Below are 17,321 nucleotides of genomic sequence, written 5' to 3'. Positions count from 1 at the left end.
AGTAACCCCTTGCGAGTTGATTTCTCCAGCCTCTGGATTTATTTGCATTGTTATGCAATGGGTGGAACACCTCACTGCTGTTCTGCTCCTCAACAGTTAGTTCTATCTTCTCTTACAGCTGATGCTTCTTGAGGGGAAAGGCCACCTTGTGTCTTTTGTTAGAGATAGGATGTTGCCAAGGGTAGGGCAACCAGGAGGGTATCCCTTAGCATGTAACTTTGAAGAATCAAGATTGGTGCTCCACACAAAGTTCGTTCAAACATATTTCTCTTAAGAAACTTAAAAACCTACATCGCTGATGGAAAAAAAAAAGGAAGGACATGAATATACAGGATAATTGTACAAAAATTGGGTACATGTATTGTTGTTGTTTAAAAGTTTTTTTTTAATTTTGAAACAAACTCCACTTTACAGAAAATTTACAAGACAAACCATACAAAGAACTGTTTTTTTCCCAGAACCGTTATTAGAGTTGTCAATCTGATGTCTCGTCATCCCTGAATACTTTAGTGTGTACTACCTATGAGCAAAGACATTCTTCTGTGCAACCATCAAAATAAGGAAATTAACACTGATATTTGATGGTAGTCTAATCTTTAGTACACATTTGAGTTTTTCTACTTGTTCAGTAATGTACCTTATAGCAACAGAAGCTAGTCCAGGATCACATGTTATATTTAGATGTCATGTCTCATGTCTTTAGTTTTCTTTAATTTGGAACAGATTCATAATCTTGCTTTGACTTTCATGATTTGACACTTTTGAACATTACAAGGCAGTAATTTTTAGAATGCCCCTCCATTTTGGTTTGACTGATGTTTCCTCACTTGATGTTAAAATCAAGTCACGTATCTTTCACAGGAAGATTGCAGAAATGATGCTGTGTTCTTCTTGGTGCCTCCTACCTGGTTGCACATAACTTTTACAGATCCCATTACTGATGATGTTAACTTAACCACTCGATTAAGGTGGTGGCACAGGTTGAGTGCCCAGGAAGTAGACTGTGAAATTAGCATGCAAGCTATTGATTAGGGAGTGCTGTTGGGATCAACTCCTGTGGAAGGAAGCAGTATTAGGTAGTAGGGGAGTCAGGCTGCAATGCACTCACACCAAAGGCCTCAGATGACCCTCTGTGAAACTCTGGAGCTGAGATAGCTCTTCATAGTGCTCCTGAGATGAGGACAAAGGGATGGGGCTTTGTTCCTCCATAGTGATCAGTCACTGGATGTGAGCCACCCCTGGAATGAGGTGTGACCCTGGATGAGGCAGTTTTCTTCTGCTAAGGCAACTCCCAAGGTGGGCTGAACCACCAAGGACTATTTTCTGTCATCACTCCCAGCAGCTGAGGATAAGCCTGTCTGTCATTTCCGAAGGTGTCTTGGGCAGAACATCACAGAGCCCAACACAGAGGTGACTGTTGGGGTTACCCCTGCAAAGTTACTCTTTGTTCCTTTTATAGTTAATAAGTACTTTATAGGAAATTATCTTGAGACTATAAAATCCCATTTATTACCAAAATTATTATTGATAGAATGATTGATTAATACCAGGATGAATCCTGATTTTCTCTTTTAATTAAATAGGTTACTTAAATCTTTTATTATCATTAAATAACTTAATGTTCAAACAGCCTCGATTTTGCCAGTTGGACTGTTCCAACTAGTTTCAGTATCCTTACTTCCTCATAGTCTGTTACAGTAAGATGTTTCAGGCCCATTTTGAGTTTTCCCTGCACCTACCCTCAAAATAACCATTTATCTAAGGAGAACCGTTTCTCCAAAGAACTCCGCTTCATTTTAGTAGAAAGTAGTATTTAGAAACCACGATCTAGGTCCTAGGTGTGCTCATCAGTATTTTACCTCCTTTCAGTATTTCCCAATTCAACCTAGGTATATCTCACTTACCATTCTTTTCACCTCTCTGTCATACCTATGGTGACCCCTGATTCATGACTCTTGTCCTCCATACATTTTTTTTTTTTTTTTTTTTTTGAGACGGAGTCTCACTCTGTCGCCCAGGCTGGAGTGCAGTGGCATGATCTCGGCTCACTGCAAGCTCTGCCTCCCGGGTTCATACCATTTTCCTGCCTCAGCCTCCTGGGTAGCTGGGGACTACAGGCGCCCACCACCAGGCCTGGCTAATTTATTGTATTTTTAGTAGAGGCGGGGTTTCACCAAGTTCGCCAGGATGGTCTCGATCTCCTGACCTCGTGATCCGCCCGCCTTGGCCTCCCAAGGTGCTAGGATTACAGGCGTGAGCCACCGAGCCCGGCCGTCCTCCATACATTTTTTATCTTTGAGCTTGTCATTTACTGAGTCTTCACAATGTGCCAACAGCGTGTGCTCTGTGTTTGCATTAGTTTTATGTTGCTGTTGTAACAAAATATCATAATCTTAGTGGCTTAAAACAACAAACATTTATTATTTTGATATAAGGTATAATGATATATAAAAGGTGTAATGACATCTTAACTGAGCTCCTCCTACCTAGTGTCGTCCCTTAGGGAGGAATCAGTGGAATTCAGATCCTGATTATTCTGGCTCTAAATGGTCCAGAATAATCAGGATCCGATGGCTGGTCCTGGTATACCTGGTCTGACACTGGGCCTGGGATCTGGAAAGGTCTTAGAAGAAATTACATTGAGACTGTAAAATCCCCTGAGGAAGAAGACAAGGTCTTCAGAATGTGAAGTAAAGAGCATGCCCTCTCCCAATTTTATGCAATGAGTGAAATTCTATTATGGCAATTTATTCATTTAAGATATGAAGGAATTATTTTCTACAAAGTGTAAATATGGAGGTAAGAAGAAGTATTAGCACTCTTCTTAGACATTAACATTTTAGCAAAATGAATTTATTAGACTCTTGCCATTAACTGTTAGCTGAGACCAGTTCCCTTAGAACGAGTTGCCAAATGACCGTTTTCATGGGGAGCCATGCGATGTTCAATGACTAGGTACTGCCAGGGAAGGCTGGCCCAGCTGAGTCCCAAAGTGAGGATTCTCCAGCCACTCCGCAGACAGTATGAAACTCCAGGGTACATGCTTAAAGCACTCTGGAATTTAAGTAGTGGCAGATGTTTTAGAAGAAATTCCACTGTGCCACTTTCCAAAGCACTGGAATTAGGTGTTATTTATGGAAGGCAATATTGTACCCCTTCAAGCCCACAAATAAAGAGGTACTCAGCAGTGACCTTTATTAAAGGCAAATCAGTGGGGAACGCATGACCAGAGGAAATGAGAGAAGATTGGAATATATTCCAAGGCCTTAAAAAGATGTCAAGAACAATTGTGTTCCCCCACAAGGCATCCTTAGGCAAGGATGGTCCAACCTCAATACGGTTTCTTTACATCCCTGTGTTTCAGCTACATCCATGGTCTCTTGTATTGTTTATCTATGTCACTTGCAAAAAACTAGGCTTGAATACAGTTTTTTAAAAGTGATGCTTTTAAATATAAGCAGTAATCAACTTATGAAGGAACAGTGAACATCTATAGTAAGCAAATAAACATCCACACATAAATATACATATGAATAAACAAAATGCAAATGTGTGTCATTCTTTCTGCCAGTCCTTTGAGTTCCATATTTGTTGTCATGTAGTTAATAAAGTCGTTGACTTCCCCCACAGTCTACTACTCTTGCTCTGTTATTCTCATGTGGCATTAGTATTATGAATTAAATTACAGTCTAAACTTGCATATTTAATTATAAACCCATTGAGCACAGGAAATGTATCATATCTCAGCACATTCACCACCCTGTCTCCTCCAGATTAAGTGGTATCACTCTGCTCATCATAAGCACTAGTAAACATCTGTTTAAATAAATGTTTATTGAGTATGTATTGTAAATATCCACTTGTAGGTTAATATTAGATGGACTGTACCATACTCCTTAGAATGTTTTCTATGTTGATTTTTGTTTCTCCAATAATTGCTTTAATCTCTGGCAATGCAAACTCATTTAACACTTGCTTTTATATATTGCATTCATATATACTCCAAAGACAAACAAATGCTTTATCAGAATTACCAGTGATTTATTCTCATTATTGTTGCCATTCAATTATTAACAGGAATTGACTGTTTTAGCAAAAATGTCATAAGTTGGCCTGTTTTGTTTGGAAGACATTCAGCTAAACTTTTTATTTTTGTTGGCTAATGACACTTTATTTTTTAAGTCAGTTGCCATGATTTTAACGAAATGAGCCTTTCTTGTAAAACCTAGAAGCCTCATTCTGCTCATATAATGGATGGAACACAAGCAAATGAGCAAATGGTGCTTTGGCTCCATAGACTTGCCATTTGCTGGGGGAAATTCAGTTGTTGTAGGAGATTCTTTATGGCATGTGTTCTGAGCTGACTGAGAACATGAAAGAGATGGGTCTCGAAGATGCTAACTGCAGTTCATCTGGTCAGTGACCTTCATGTTCAGTGCAAAGTGTGCCTCCCCACCAAGTCCCTCTCCACCCCTTGGGCTTCCAGACCCCAGCACGAGGGGTCAGAAACCCAAGAAATATGGAAACATTCTTTGTCAGTTGAAAGAATTGCATAACAGTTGGGGTCAGATGGGGCAAAAAGCTGGGTATGCAGTTTGGTTTATAACTGTGAAATCCGGCAAACTACAATAAATTAGACATTGTGACACCAACATCCTATTTCTCTGTCTCACATCTCTAGATCTTAAAGAGTTTAACCTTCATGGATTGATAGAATAACATAGTCTTGTTTAAACTCATGCCAAGGAAGGGCTGGAAACTGCCCTAGAAACAATGGTCATGTAGATGAACTTTGTGCTTCTGGTGGCCACATTTTTTATACCATGTCCCCCAAGCAAGTTTCCCTATTTCCAACCTCCACTTTCCTCCCTATTTCCAACACCCAGTTCCAGCTTTTAGGAAAGGTACATAGTGCAGTAAATTTAAGCAAACACATTGCCTTTCCCAGGGATATAAACATTTCAGCATCATCTCTAATTTCTCTTCTGTTGGTAGGATTTTCGTTACCAACAAGCAAAGGGGGAATATTGAGAGGTCAAGAGATCTTCATAGCAATCCTGATTGCTCTCCTGCAGTCTTCACAGAACAACCAAAGTGATTTTTTAAAAGAACTTAAAGCAGACCATGCCTCTTTTCTAGTGACTGCTTTTCTCAATCAGAATAAGATCCAAAGTCCTACAAAACCCTGCTTGATCTGGCTCTCTCTGACATCATCTTCCATGGTTTCCCCTGCTCCAGGAACTTTCTCGTCTCCCACAATTCCCCTGCTCAGGCACTGTCACCTCCCACAATTCCCTCTGCTCCAGGCATCTTATCTCCCCCAGTTCCCTCTGTTCAGGCACCTCATCTCCCACAATTCCCTCTGTCCCAGGCATCTTATCTCCCACAGTTCCCTCTGCTCAGGCACCTCATCTCCCACAGTTCCCTCTGCCCCGGGCATCATACCTCCCCCAATTCCCCTGCTCAGATACCTCACCTCCCACAGTTCCTCTGCTTCAGGCACATTGGCCTCCTCAAGCATGCCAACTACCACCTCCCACAGGGTCTTTGCACTGATGACACCTGTCCCCTGATATTTGCACTGCTCATTCCCTCACTTTTCTCAAGTCTCTTCTCAAATGTCTCCTCTGGCCACTGTCTCTAAAATAGCACCCCCAGCTCTGACCCTCTCTGTCCTCTTAAGCTGCTCTAGTCATTTTTTCATAGCACTTGTCTCCGTTTGACATATCATGTATTTATTTGTTTATTGTCCGTATACTCCCACTAGACTATACATTCCATGAATCTTTCTGTGTTGACACTGCTGTATTCTCAGTACCTAGAACAGTGCCTGGCACTTAAATGGTGCTTAATAAATAACCTGTTGATGAAAAAAATCCTGAATCGTGCCACAGCAACAATTACTTGTTAATTGAAAAATCACAAATCTATACATTTGGAAAGGAGTCTTTATTTCTTATAAAAGATTACAGCCTGCAGAGTGACTATCCGGACAGGCTGAGAAGCACAGCCTCTGGCAGAGGCTGAAAGGTGGGCACTTCAAGGGAAAGGAAGATGGAACAGGAATTTATGCTGAGCTGGTTGGCCAAATATACATATTCCACAGGTTACAGGAGGAGCTATGAACATTTATGAAGAGGGTCTTAATGTATGCATACTGAATAAACATGCATGTTATATGTGACCCATGTTCGCTTTGGGGTGAGACTTAACATTTATATGTGCTTCAGTTAGACCCTATACATCAAAAGGTGAAGCAGGGACAGGAATGCTTTGAAGTGTGCAGCTTCGGTAAATCGGCCAGAACCAGTCCATGGTTGATAGTCTCTTACCAGGAGAAAGATGCTGAAATCAGTCTCTTACGCAATCAAAGCTGTAGTTGTGGCTGGTGGAATGTGAGTTAGTTAGTCAGCATCTGGTGATGGATGAACTGTAGTTGTTCCAACATTGCTCATCTTGAGACCAGGGCTTGTTTAGCTGCTAGACAAAAAGAAAAACTTTGTGGCAGTTAGAACATAGTTTATTCTTTAAATGCAGGGGTTCATGACTTAATCCTTGCCTGGTGTGGCCTTGGGTCTTGTTTATAATTAGATATTTTATTGCCACAGTGTCAGTCTTATGATCTCTATTTTAACATTGATGCTGTTCAATTTTGTCTAAACAGCAAAAGGAAAGGGAATATAGTGAGGTGTGTACCACCTCCCATCCCATCATGGCTGCAGCTCAGTTTTTAAGGTTTCTCTGGGGTCCCTTTAGCCAAGAAAGAGTCTGTACAGTTGATTGGGAGGGGGGTGGGGATAAGATTTTACTTTTAGTTCTCACACCTTATTCACTACCTGTGTGGTTATGCTCAGAAATAAAAATAAAATAAGTTTAGTAAGATTTCTTTGCTATTATAGCCATCAGACACCATATAATATGGAGAATAATAATTTGTTCAGTTTATGAAATGCCCTTCACACACACTATTGTTTAATCCTCATCTTCTGGAATGCCAATTTTACAGATGGAAAATGCACTGAGAGGGTTCATTAGCCTCCCCAGTCACAGCTCCGGACCAAGCCGACCTGGGTTCAAATGATTGTTCTGCATCCTGATAGCTATGTAGCCTAGAGCTAGTTACTTAAGTTACCTGAGCCTCAGTTTTCCCATATATAAAATGGGCATAACCCTTAAAGGTGATAGAGCAAATAGAAACTGCTCTAGATTTGTAAGCAGTGGGAGCTTACTGGAGGCAATTGGGTACACAAGCGAGTGAATGACTAAGACGCCAAACAAGCGACATGGTGAGGCAACCCAGGAATTAGGAACAGTAGAAAACTGCCACCACACCAGGAGCTGGAGGCACATGGAGCAGGAGGTCCCATCAGAACCCAGAAGGCATCAGCAGGTGCTGGAGCCATGGAGGAGACTCAGACTCTCACCTCAAGACAGAGAGAGCACAGGAGACACACCCTGACATCTCCCCTCCTCCTGCTTCCAATCCTCTCTTTGGCCGAACCTACCTGGAAGTCAGAGAGCAGAGGAGCGTGGGAACATGGCTTCCTGTGGAACCTGACAGAAGATTCTAGGGGTGCAGGCAATAGGTCTGAGAACAGCCAGTCTGTCAATAGGTGGAGTTGCTGAGACAAACTATAAGTGGTTGTTATTCCCGAATGGACAACAGGAAACACAAGTCCAGATTCTCTGACTCCTGTTCCTCCTGGTCCTTCGGAATTGAATGGGCGACGTGAACAAATCTGCAGTGTAATGTTATGCTCTGTAACCAACTTTGTCTACATTGTAGAACATTTTCTGCTGGTTATTTTTTCTTAAAGACTAAAAATATCCTGTCTTCTCTTAAATGAGGCAACACACATGTGGGTTAGGGAATTTCTAGAAAACTAGCTTCCTGGAGTAAATTTGTATCACAGTTAACAACACCAGGTCCTAACTTTTGGAGCAAACTCCTCATAAAGCAGCATGTTCTCCCATGCTTGAAGCTTAGTCTGGAATCTTTGGGTTAGAGGGAATGACTGTTTGGTTCATGGCTGTATCTCACTTAAAACAGTGCCTAGGGCCAGGCACAGTGGCTCACGCCTGTAATCCCAGCACATTGGGAGGCCAAGGCGGGTGGATCTCTTGAGGTCAGGAGTTCAAGACCAGCCTGGCTAACATGGCAAAATTCCCTATCTACTAAAAGTACAAAAATTAGTGGGTGTGGTGGCCCACACCAGTAGTCCCAGCTACTTGGGAGGCTGAGGCAGGAGAATCACTTGAACCTGGAAGGTGGAGGTTACAATGAGCTGAGATGGCACCCCTGCACTCCAGCCTGGGCAACAGAGCAAGACTCTGTCTCCAAACAAAACAAAACAAAAACAAACAAAAAAATAAAAAAAATGGTGCCTGGCACCTTGTAGGCACTGAAAAACTCTTTGAAGAATGAACAAAACCTGGGGTCGCCTATGGCTCTGCCCCCCTACTTAATGCCAACATCAAATACCTGTTGCGTCTACTTCCTGCTTCCGCTGGCACCCCTCCACTTACCTTCCCCCGAGAGTCAGTCAAAGACACCATCATGCCTCCCTTGAGCACTTCAGCACCCTCTGACTGGTTTCCTTGCTCCACTCTTGTCCCTCTCAAACCATTTTCCATCTTGCAGACAGACTGATCTTTCTAAAATGTAATCTCACCAGATCACTTAAGCTTTTCAATGGCTCCTGCCCCATCTCCATCCCCTCCCTAGGACACACTCTACATACCTTTGCACAGCGTTGGAGGTCCCTTTGCTTTTTACCCTCCCTGGGTCAAATGCTTCTTCTGCCACAGGTATCCTGAGTTTCCTGCCATTCCCTTTATGCACCATCCTTTCCTTATTCCCTCAGTTGGTTACTCCCCCAGCTGGGAAGACTCTTCTCTACCTTTTCCACCTTTAAGATTGTATCCCAAAACCACATTCTCTGAGGAATCTTCTTCAACTTCCACAGACACTGTTAGCCACTTCCTCCTCTGGGTTTCCACACTGTGTTCCTCGTGACCAGTAGTCCCAGGAAGAGGCTGGCATGCTGTAGGAATGTTTAAAATGCATGCACATTTCATTGAAGGGGCTTCACAGTCCTCTTTCTCAGAAATAAGCCATTCTTAGGGAGAAATTCTCCTATCTCAATGCTGTTCGTATTTTCTCTGAAGTTCGTGTTATGTTCTTACTTCCTGTGAATGCCACTGGCATCATCCTGAGACAGGGTGTCCTCATGTTCACATTCCTGCCTTGGTTAGCCATCTAAGTGGTGCACTTCTTAAAGCCAGGGCCCAGGTAGTCAGCATCAGGTGACAGCCTTATGATTTCTTTCTGATTCACTCAAAAAACCTAGCACGATGCTGGTTTCATGTATATCCCACAAAATTACACCTTACGTTTACTCCAAAAGAGGCTTTAAGTGATGTAGGAAGCACTGAAAGACAAGTGAAATAAAATCAAGGTAGAAAAGACAACTTAACAAGTACCTAGCTTCCATTTGCCAAATATTTATTGAGCACCTACTACGTTCCAAACATCATGCAAGCTGCTGGGTATACAAAGTTAAACAAAACTCCATCTCTGTCTTCACAAAGCTTCCCCCCAACCCTTCCTAAGTTTGCCTGAGCTAGAATAAACATGGCCAGGAAGGTCTCTTTTCTTTAGGAAACATCTGGAAATATGTATGTAATCTGCCAATGGCAACTTAGCAATGGAAAGGGCAGATTTCTACAGTCCTCAAAGAGATGATTTGCTTTTGAATACTTGTGTTTCTCTCCTCTTAGTTGCTATCATCCATGATTTCTGTGGCTTTTTGATTGTTTCTTTTTTGGTGGTGGCATTTTGTTTTTGTAGTTGGTAACCTGGTATTTCTAAGAGTTATTCGGTGACTTATTCCCCCTTGGTCTCAGCACACTCCCTTTCCATCCTAAGACTGTTAGCACAAGTTTTGCTTCCTTTTCCAAAGCAACTGTATTCACACTTCCAGCACTGCCACATACATCATGCTGTCACCTTCATACTTCAAGGGCCCATTTGGAAATAGATTGATTATTTTGAACATGAAAGGTGCGCCTTGGGAAAAACAAATGAATCAAATGGAAAAATGAATTAACATCATGAAATTTACCTTCTCAGCTGAAGACATGATAGATTCCTGTGTTCCTTAGAGACAGTCCTCTTATAAGAATGAACTCTTAAGGGAAGTCTGCAGGTAGATGGAGTCAGGGCTCAGCTTAAAATGTGTTTATATAAGAATGGAAAACACCCTCTGAGGAAGAAGCTTAGAAATAAAAACGTTTCTTTCTTGTGAGGGGTGCTTGGATTGAACACCCAGATTGCTGTGGGCATCTCATTCCAGAGCTTCTAACATCTCTATGATGATCTTAGTGGGGCTTGCCATTTGCAGAGAGCTCAATTCAGCCTCATTGACATTTATTAGGTACCGACTGGGTACAAAACACTGTGACATTCTATGGGAGCTATACAGACATATTAGACAATGTCTTCAGTTCAGTTTAACAAGCGGAATAGATATCTAAGTGAATAAGGAGAAAAAGGTTTGTTTGGGCTTTTCTGGCAAATAATTGTTATAGGAAAAGGGGTCTCGATGCAGACCCAAGAGAGTGTTCTTGGATCTCATGCAGGAAGGAATTCAAGGTGAGTCACAGAGAGCAGTGAGAAGAGATTGTTTATTAAAAGCTACTCCATTACAAAGTATAGGGTATCCTCAGAAAGCAAGTGGAGGAATGCGCTGTCATTGTTTTAAGCTTTTCTTATATAGGAGTCTTGTCTATGTAAAGACTAAACTAAGCTGTGCTTTTGTGTGGGTAGGCTGACAGCATGACAAAATTGATTATTGATTTAAAGAAAACTATCCTTGACATTTTAGTGTGTGAGTATATCAAAGCATAACTGTAATTCTCTTGAAAGTATATATCGTTATGGGTATTGGGACATCTGGACTTTCTGTTGTTGTAGGAGTTTGTCTTTACAGGCATTACTAAGTTGTTTCCTTAGCTGTCAACATCTTAGGACCATGGGTTTTGACTGGCAAGGAAAGTGCCTTGCTAGTTTTCAGATGCAGTTGATTTAAAAAGGTTGTGACCCTGGCTCTCCTACGTTCATTTCCCTAACAATATGGCCAGAAGTCTTCTTATTACTAAGTATAGCATATGAGGGGCATAGACTACAGCCACTGGACTTACAGATGACATGCCCAAAAGAGGAGAGAAGTGGGAGTGTCCTGAGTTATCAGCTTCTTTATTTTGGAGCACGAGAGGGAGCAGTGATTGATAGATGTGTCTACTCAGTCACTGATACCAACCCTCCTTGATGGCAAGTATGTTCTTCCAGGTCCTAGGCATGAGAGAGGTGGAGTCAGAACAGTTCTATTAGGAACAATATTCAACCATACTGACCATACCATGTGCTATTTGATGTCCTTTCTAGACTACCTGGGAACCTAATCACCACCTAGGACATTGTATTTTTAATGTAAAAATATTTCAAAGCCATCAACTAACCCAAAAGATTAATTTTTTAAAAGGCAATGAATTCTTCTAGTGGGCACTACCAATGCAGGGCTTTGCGTGCAGTGGGCTGTCTGGTCTGTGGAATGCATTGAAAGGTTGAGAGGACATTTTCCCCAGGGTCACATAGCACTGAATTTGAGCTGTGGCTAGATTTCTCTTTCCTATCTTGTGAAGAATACTAATATCAAGAAACTGTGCACAAAGCTCAATCAAGCCTAAGTAGCTAAGGTTGGAAAAGAGTAACATCACAAATGGAATTAAAGATTTTCATCTTCTTCCTCCTACATCCCAGCTGGGGGGATTAAGGTAGGTCTGTGTAAGGATAGTGAGGCCCTCAGTAAAGGGACAATGAGACGTTCGAATATAGGCATATGGTCCAAGCGGCTTTTGCCTTAAAAACATTAGTTTTGTGGCCTCAATAATAATTCACAAATGGAAGCAAGCACTGAAACTAAGAGCATATGTTAATTTCTAGATCACTTGGGAAGATGGCACTAGTTTTTGATAAGTGTGAAAAAATGCAATTGGTAATTATAATATTTCCTCATGTTTAGTAGTCCAATTTCAAAGGCTGCAATTATTAAAAACAAAACGGGATTCCTTTCTTGGATGCTGTCTCTCCCGAGTCTCTTTTTCTTGCCCTGATGTTTTTAATGCAAAGTTGCATGATTTGGGGGAGAAAAACACATCTATCCAGGCATTATATACTCTAGGCAAACACGTGCATGGAGGTTCCCTGTATGGAGCCATGTTTTCCATCCAGATTGGGCCAAGGATAGCTGATGGGCAGTCATGGATGTTGATGGATGGATTTTCCAAGGATAGCTGGATTGTGGTCTCGTAACCATGCCGACTCCTGGGGCTGAGAAGGGCTATTTAGTGAAATGAAATACTACTCTGTCACAACTTCCTCACTCACAATTCAATCATGGAGAGTACTTCCCCAGTGCTGTCACTGAAATCATTACATTCAGAATTAAACATGGGTGTAATAGAGCAGTCCCTGAGGTTCTATTGGCACATCAGGTTCCACATTCCTAACCAGCTTTCCCATACAGGAATATGAAAAGCCTGCCAATCAGGATTCTTTTTCCTTCCTTTGGAATTAATCTCACCACTCCCTGTCCCTGATATGCTTCCATACCCTGTTCCCGGGCCACGTGGCATCAGCGTATCAGCAGGATTGCTCAGCCTTCACCCTTTGGTGTCTGACATTACTTTGGAAGTCTTCCCAATGCAAATCACAAAAAAATGAGTTGGCCCAGAGAGACCCTCGTGCAGGTTCTCTCCACCTGGTCTTCCTTCTCTTCACTCACTCAGTTGTTACCTCCTTTGATCCACATTTCTGGCTCACACAACTCTTATCCACGGCAGCATATTTTCTCAATGTCCCTTTTCCTCATATTCCTTCGGACTTTCCAGTTTTATTCTTCTCTTGTCTCCTTTCATCTCCCTAGATCCCTTTTGCCATTCTCCACCTTCCTCCACAGAGGAAGCATGACATGGAGCAAAGAGAACAGGCTTCCCTGTCCCCAGTTCTGTCTCCACTTCTGCCTAGCTATGTGATGTGCACACATGATGCCCTCACCAAGCCTCAGTTTCCCATCTGTAAAAATTTCCTCACAGAGGTTTTGTAAGGACCCCAAGAAATAAAACTTATTTCCTGTCACTTTATTTGCATCACTATGTGAACTGCCTTGGCAACTCTAAACAACTTTTGCAATCTTAAAATTGAATATTTTAGCCATGAATCATAAAATCAATAAAAAGCTACAAACTTCCTATGTTTTCAACACCCCCTGAGACTGTGGGGAATTTAGGAGACTTTAAGGAAACTAAACGTTGACCTACTAGTAGTACAGATGTTTGCGAATAGTTTAGAAACATATTTCTCCTTGGAAGGAGAAGCTAGGTGATGGTATTTTCTTCTTAGGCTCAAGTGTTAGACTCCAAGAGTCTGTAATAAATCGCTCCTTAAATAAATAAAATGTGAAATCCTCTAAGGCAGATGTTGGCAATTGTTTACTGTAAGGGCCAGCTACTGTGTTAGGCGTTGCAGACCATAGGGACTCTGTCACAACTACTCAACTCTGCTCTTACAAGAGTAGAGTTGTATTGTAGCACAATAATACACAAGCAAATCAACATAACTGTGTTCCAATTAAACTTTATATAAACAGTAGGTAGGCTGGGTGCAGTGGCTCATGCCTGTAATCCCAGCACTTTGGGAGGCCTAGGCGGGCAGATCATGAGGTCAGGAGATCAAGACCATCCTGGCTAACAAGGTGAAACCCCGTCTCTACTAAAAATACAAAAATTAGCCGGGCGTGGTGGTGGGCACCTGTAATCCCAGCTACTAGGGAGGCTGAGGCAGGAGAATGGCATGAACCCAGGAGGCAGAGCTTGCAGTGAGCCAAGATTGCACCACTGCACTCCAGCCTGGGCAACAGTGCAAGACTCCATCTCAAAACAAAACAAAATAAAACAAACAAAAATAAAAACAGTAGGTAAGCTACATTTGGCCTGCAGACTATAGTTTTCTAACCGTTGCTCTAAAGGATGAATGGAGATTACATTGATCATTAACGACTCAGAAAATCAGAAATTATGATTGAATGGGAGGTTTCAGGTGACTCCATGATGATTCTGGAATTATTAAGGCTTTTGGTTACTAATAAATGGCAACACTTTTTTTTTTTTTTCTCTTTTTACTTCTACAAGTTCTCCTGATGGAAAAATCAGTCAGCTCAAGGTTTTTTAATTTGGGATGAACTGGCCTTTGAAATAGATTTGGGCTTTGATAGGTTTGTTGGCAATTGGTAAACCCATCCTAATTTCCCACAGATGGAGCAGAGAAGGATCACTTAGAGGAATCAGAAAGCCCAGGACAACAGGGAAGTAATGATAACTACCAATTATTAAGCTGCCCTCCCCATCACAAACTATGACCACCATGATCTCCATTTTGTAGAAGAAGCAAAGTTTTAGTTGACAGGGGATGAGTGCTTTGCCCGAGATCACACAGAAGTGTTAGAGCCAGCTGAATTGCTTTCCCCTTAGCCACAATATCTCAATCAACACAAGTAACGTACTTTCCTTGGGACATTCACCTTTCTTCAGATTCAGAACCAGAGAGGAAAAAAGAAATCACCCCTTCTTCCTTCTGCCTTTACTTTCTAGTAGAAGTTATACTTAAAAAAAAAAAAAAAAATTTGCCAGGCATGGTGGCTCACACCTGTAATCCCAGTACTTTGGGAGGCTGGTGGGGCGGGGGGGGGGGGGGAACACCTGAGGTCAGGAGTTTGAGACCAGCCTGCCCTACATGGCAAAACCTTGTCTCTACTAAAAATACAAAAAGTTAGCCAGGCATGGTGGTGGGTGCCTGTAATCCCAGCTACTTGGGAGGCTGAGGCAGGAAAATTGCTTGAACCCAGGAGGCAGAGGTTGCAATGAGCTGAGACTATGCCACTGCACTCCAGCCTGGGTGGCAAGAGTGAAAGTCCTTCTCAAAAAAAAAAAAAAAAATGAGTGCCCCCTCAGCCAGCCCCTACTGTGTGCTAAGCATAAAGCTTTCATTATATTATAAAATCTATTGTCTTTTTATTTCCCAAACTAAACTGCAAAGAATCAAGAAAATGGAAGCTAAGACAAGTAAGTGATTTGCCTGAAGTTGCACCAGTAGTTAATAGTGGAGTCAGAATTTGACATGGTTCTCATCAACTCCAAAACATTTTCAACTCACACAGCTGCCATAGAGCTTAGAACAGGCTGACTCTCAAGCCAGATGGTCTGGGTTCAAATCTGAACTCCACTATTTGCTAGTTGTATCACCCTAGGTAAGTTGCTTAATGACTCTTAGTTTCCTGATTTGTCAAATTAGGATGATGATAATGGTTTCCTTCTCATCTTTTGTTATAGGGAATAAAGCGGTAATAAGAACATGGTAAGCCACATGCTTTGGCTTTTTCTGTGGAATATCAGCTCTATGAGCACAGAAGTTATTGTCTGTTTTCTTCACTGTTGTATCCTTAGCACTTAGGATAATGTCTAGCACATAGTAGGCAATATCAATATATGAATGAAAAATGTCAGAAGTAGTCTTTAAATTAGGTTATGACTGGGTTCAAAGTCAGCATGAAAAAGCATAGCTTTCCTTTTGCTTTACTATTTTTGTATAACTTGGATTTGATAGGTGAAATTTAATATGAGTCTTTGAAGTCTTAATTTAAAGTGTAACAGTGGAAACTAGTGATTGTCTTCATTCTTTCCATGTTCCCAACAAAAGTAGAAGTTAGTACAAAGGTGAAGCTTTTAAAACAAAAGTGGAAGTTAGCACAAAGGTGAAGCTGAGGTTGAGCACATAACAGGCACAAAGAGTGCTTTCAGATGTACTTCTCTAGTTCTTTGCTATTCCCCAAAGTGCATCCTTACATAATTAGCTTTAAAATTCCTTTCATCCCTTATTGTTTTTAAAAAAATCTATCATTAACACGTAGATTTTTATCTCTAAGTTTATTTTTACTAAACTTGCATCTTTTTAAATATGACGTATTCTGAATCTAAATCAGTATTTAGTGACAACAGCTGCTGGGAACCACTGTAATAAATGAATTATGGGTCCCATTTACCTGGCAAGATTGCCTTTGATGTCTACACGTCAACAGTGAAAGGGGTTCCAGAGAAAAACAAAGCCTCTGGTAAAAAGGGCAAGCTCATCCCAAGACTGAGTATGCACAAAGAGGGAGCAGAAACAGGAGATGGGTGCCTCTGGAACAAACATGCTTATGCAGGTGGGTTTATGGAGGGGCTCCTGAGAGGCTGAGTCCCATGAGTCTTCAAGAGCATTACTTAGATGCCATGGCACCTAGGCAGAAAACAATGTTTAAATTTGTGCTGGATTTACAAGTATATGTGATATTCATTCTGAGTGGTATAACCTATATCCGTAATAGCAAAGTGTTGAAGTTCTAATCTTTCTCAGTGGTTTGCACTGTGTAAATTATTATTTTCATTAAGATTAAGCATCCTCACAGAATTGCACAGCAGTAACTTATGTAACCACCTCCTTAGAATGTTCTCTCTCTGACAATAGGCCTACCAAAGACTCTTTTAAAGATCTTTGAAATTAGTAATTAGGGAGGTTAAAATGGAGCACTGTTTGCTTGTCTTAATGTGGAATCCTCTACATGCTTTATAGAAAACAAATGAAGTGAATAAGTTTTGCTCTTGAAGGTTCTCCAGCTTACAATCAAAGTAATTTGCAGACTTGCCTGATTTGTATGTTTCTTCAAGTCAAGAATAATTCTAATGGATTACTCCTGTCCCTTCAGCTATAAGATAACAGAGTGAGAACAAAAATGGCTTGTGAAATCAACCTAACAGAGTATTTCTTCTCTCTTCTCATAGGTCGCTACCCACAGGAGAACAAGGGAACGTACATCCCAGTGCCTATAGTCTCAGAGTTACAAAGTGGAAAGTGGGGGGCCAAGATTGTCATGAGAGAGGACAGGTCTGTGCGGCTGTCCATCCAGTCTTCCCCCAAATGTATTGTGGGGAAATTCCGCATGTATGTTGCTGTCTGGACTCCCTATGGCGTACTTCGAACCAGTCGAAACCCAGAAACAGACACATACATTCTCTTCAATCCTTGGTGTGAAGGTAAGAGGCAGACATTTAGTTTTCTCATTTAAAAATTCACCTATTTGGCGGGGTGCCATGGCACATGCCTATACTCCCAGCTCTTTGGGAGGCCAAGATGGGAGGATCGCTTGAGGCCAGGAGTTTGAGACCTA

The 17,321-nt window shown here is 41.6% G+C and overlaps 1 protein-coding gene across 1 annotated transcript in view; it reads left to right on the top strand.

The window, feature by feature from the left end:
* F13A1 (coagulation factor XIII A chain) overlaps positions 1 to 17,321 on the top strand; it is a 418,063-nt gene that overhangs the window by 276,976 nt on the left and 123,766 nt on the right. Inside the window, exon 6 of the mRNA XM_009450449.5 lies at positions 16,936 to 17,187. Within this exon, the coding sequence (XP_009448724.2) occupies positions 16,936 to 17,187 (252 nt within the window). The remainder of the gene's footprint in view (positions 1 to 16,935; positions 17,188 to 17,321) is intronic.

Source organism: Pan troglodytes, chromosome 5, assembly GCF_028858775.2.
Source record: "Pan troglodytes isolate AG18354 chromosome 5, NHGRI_mPanTro3-v2.0_pri, whole genome shotgun sequence".
NCBI classification, from domain to species: Eukaryota; Metazoa; Chordata; class Mammalia; order Primates; family Hominidae; genus Pan; species Pan troglodytes.
Note: the sequence above shows the minus strand (reverse complement) of the source record. Positions and strands in the feature narration are given on the sequence as shown.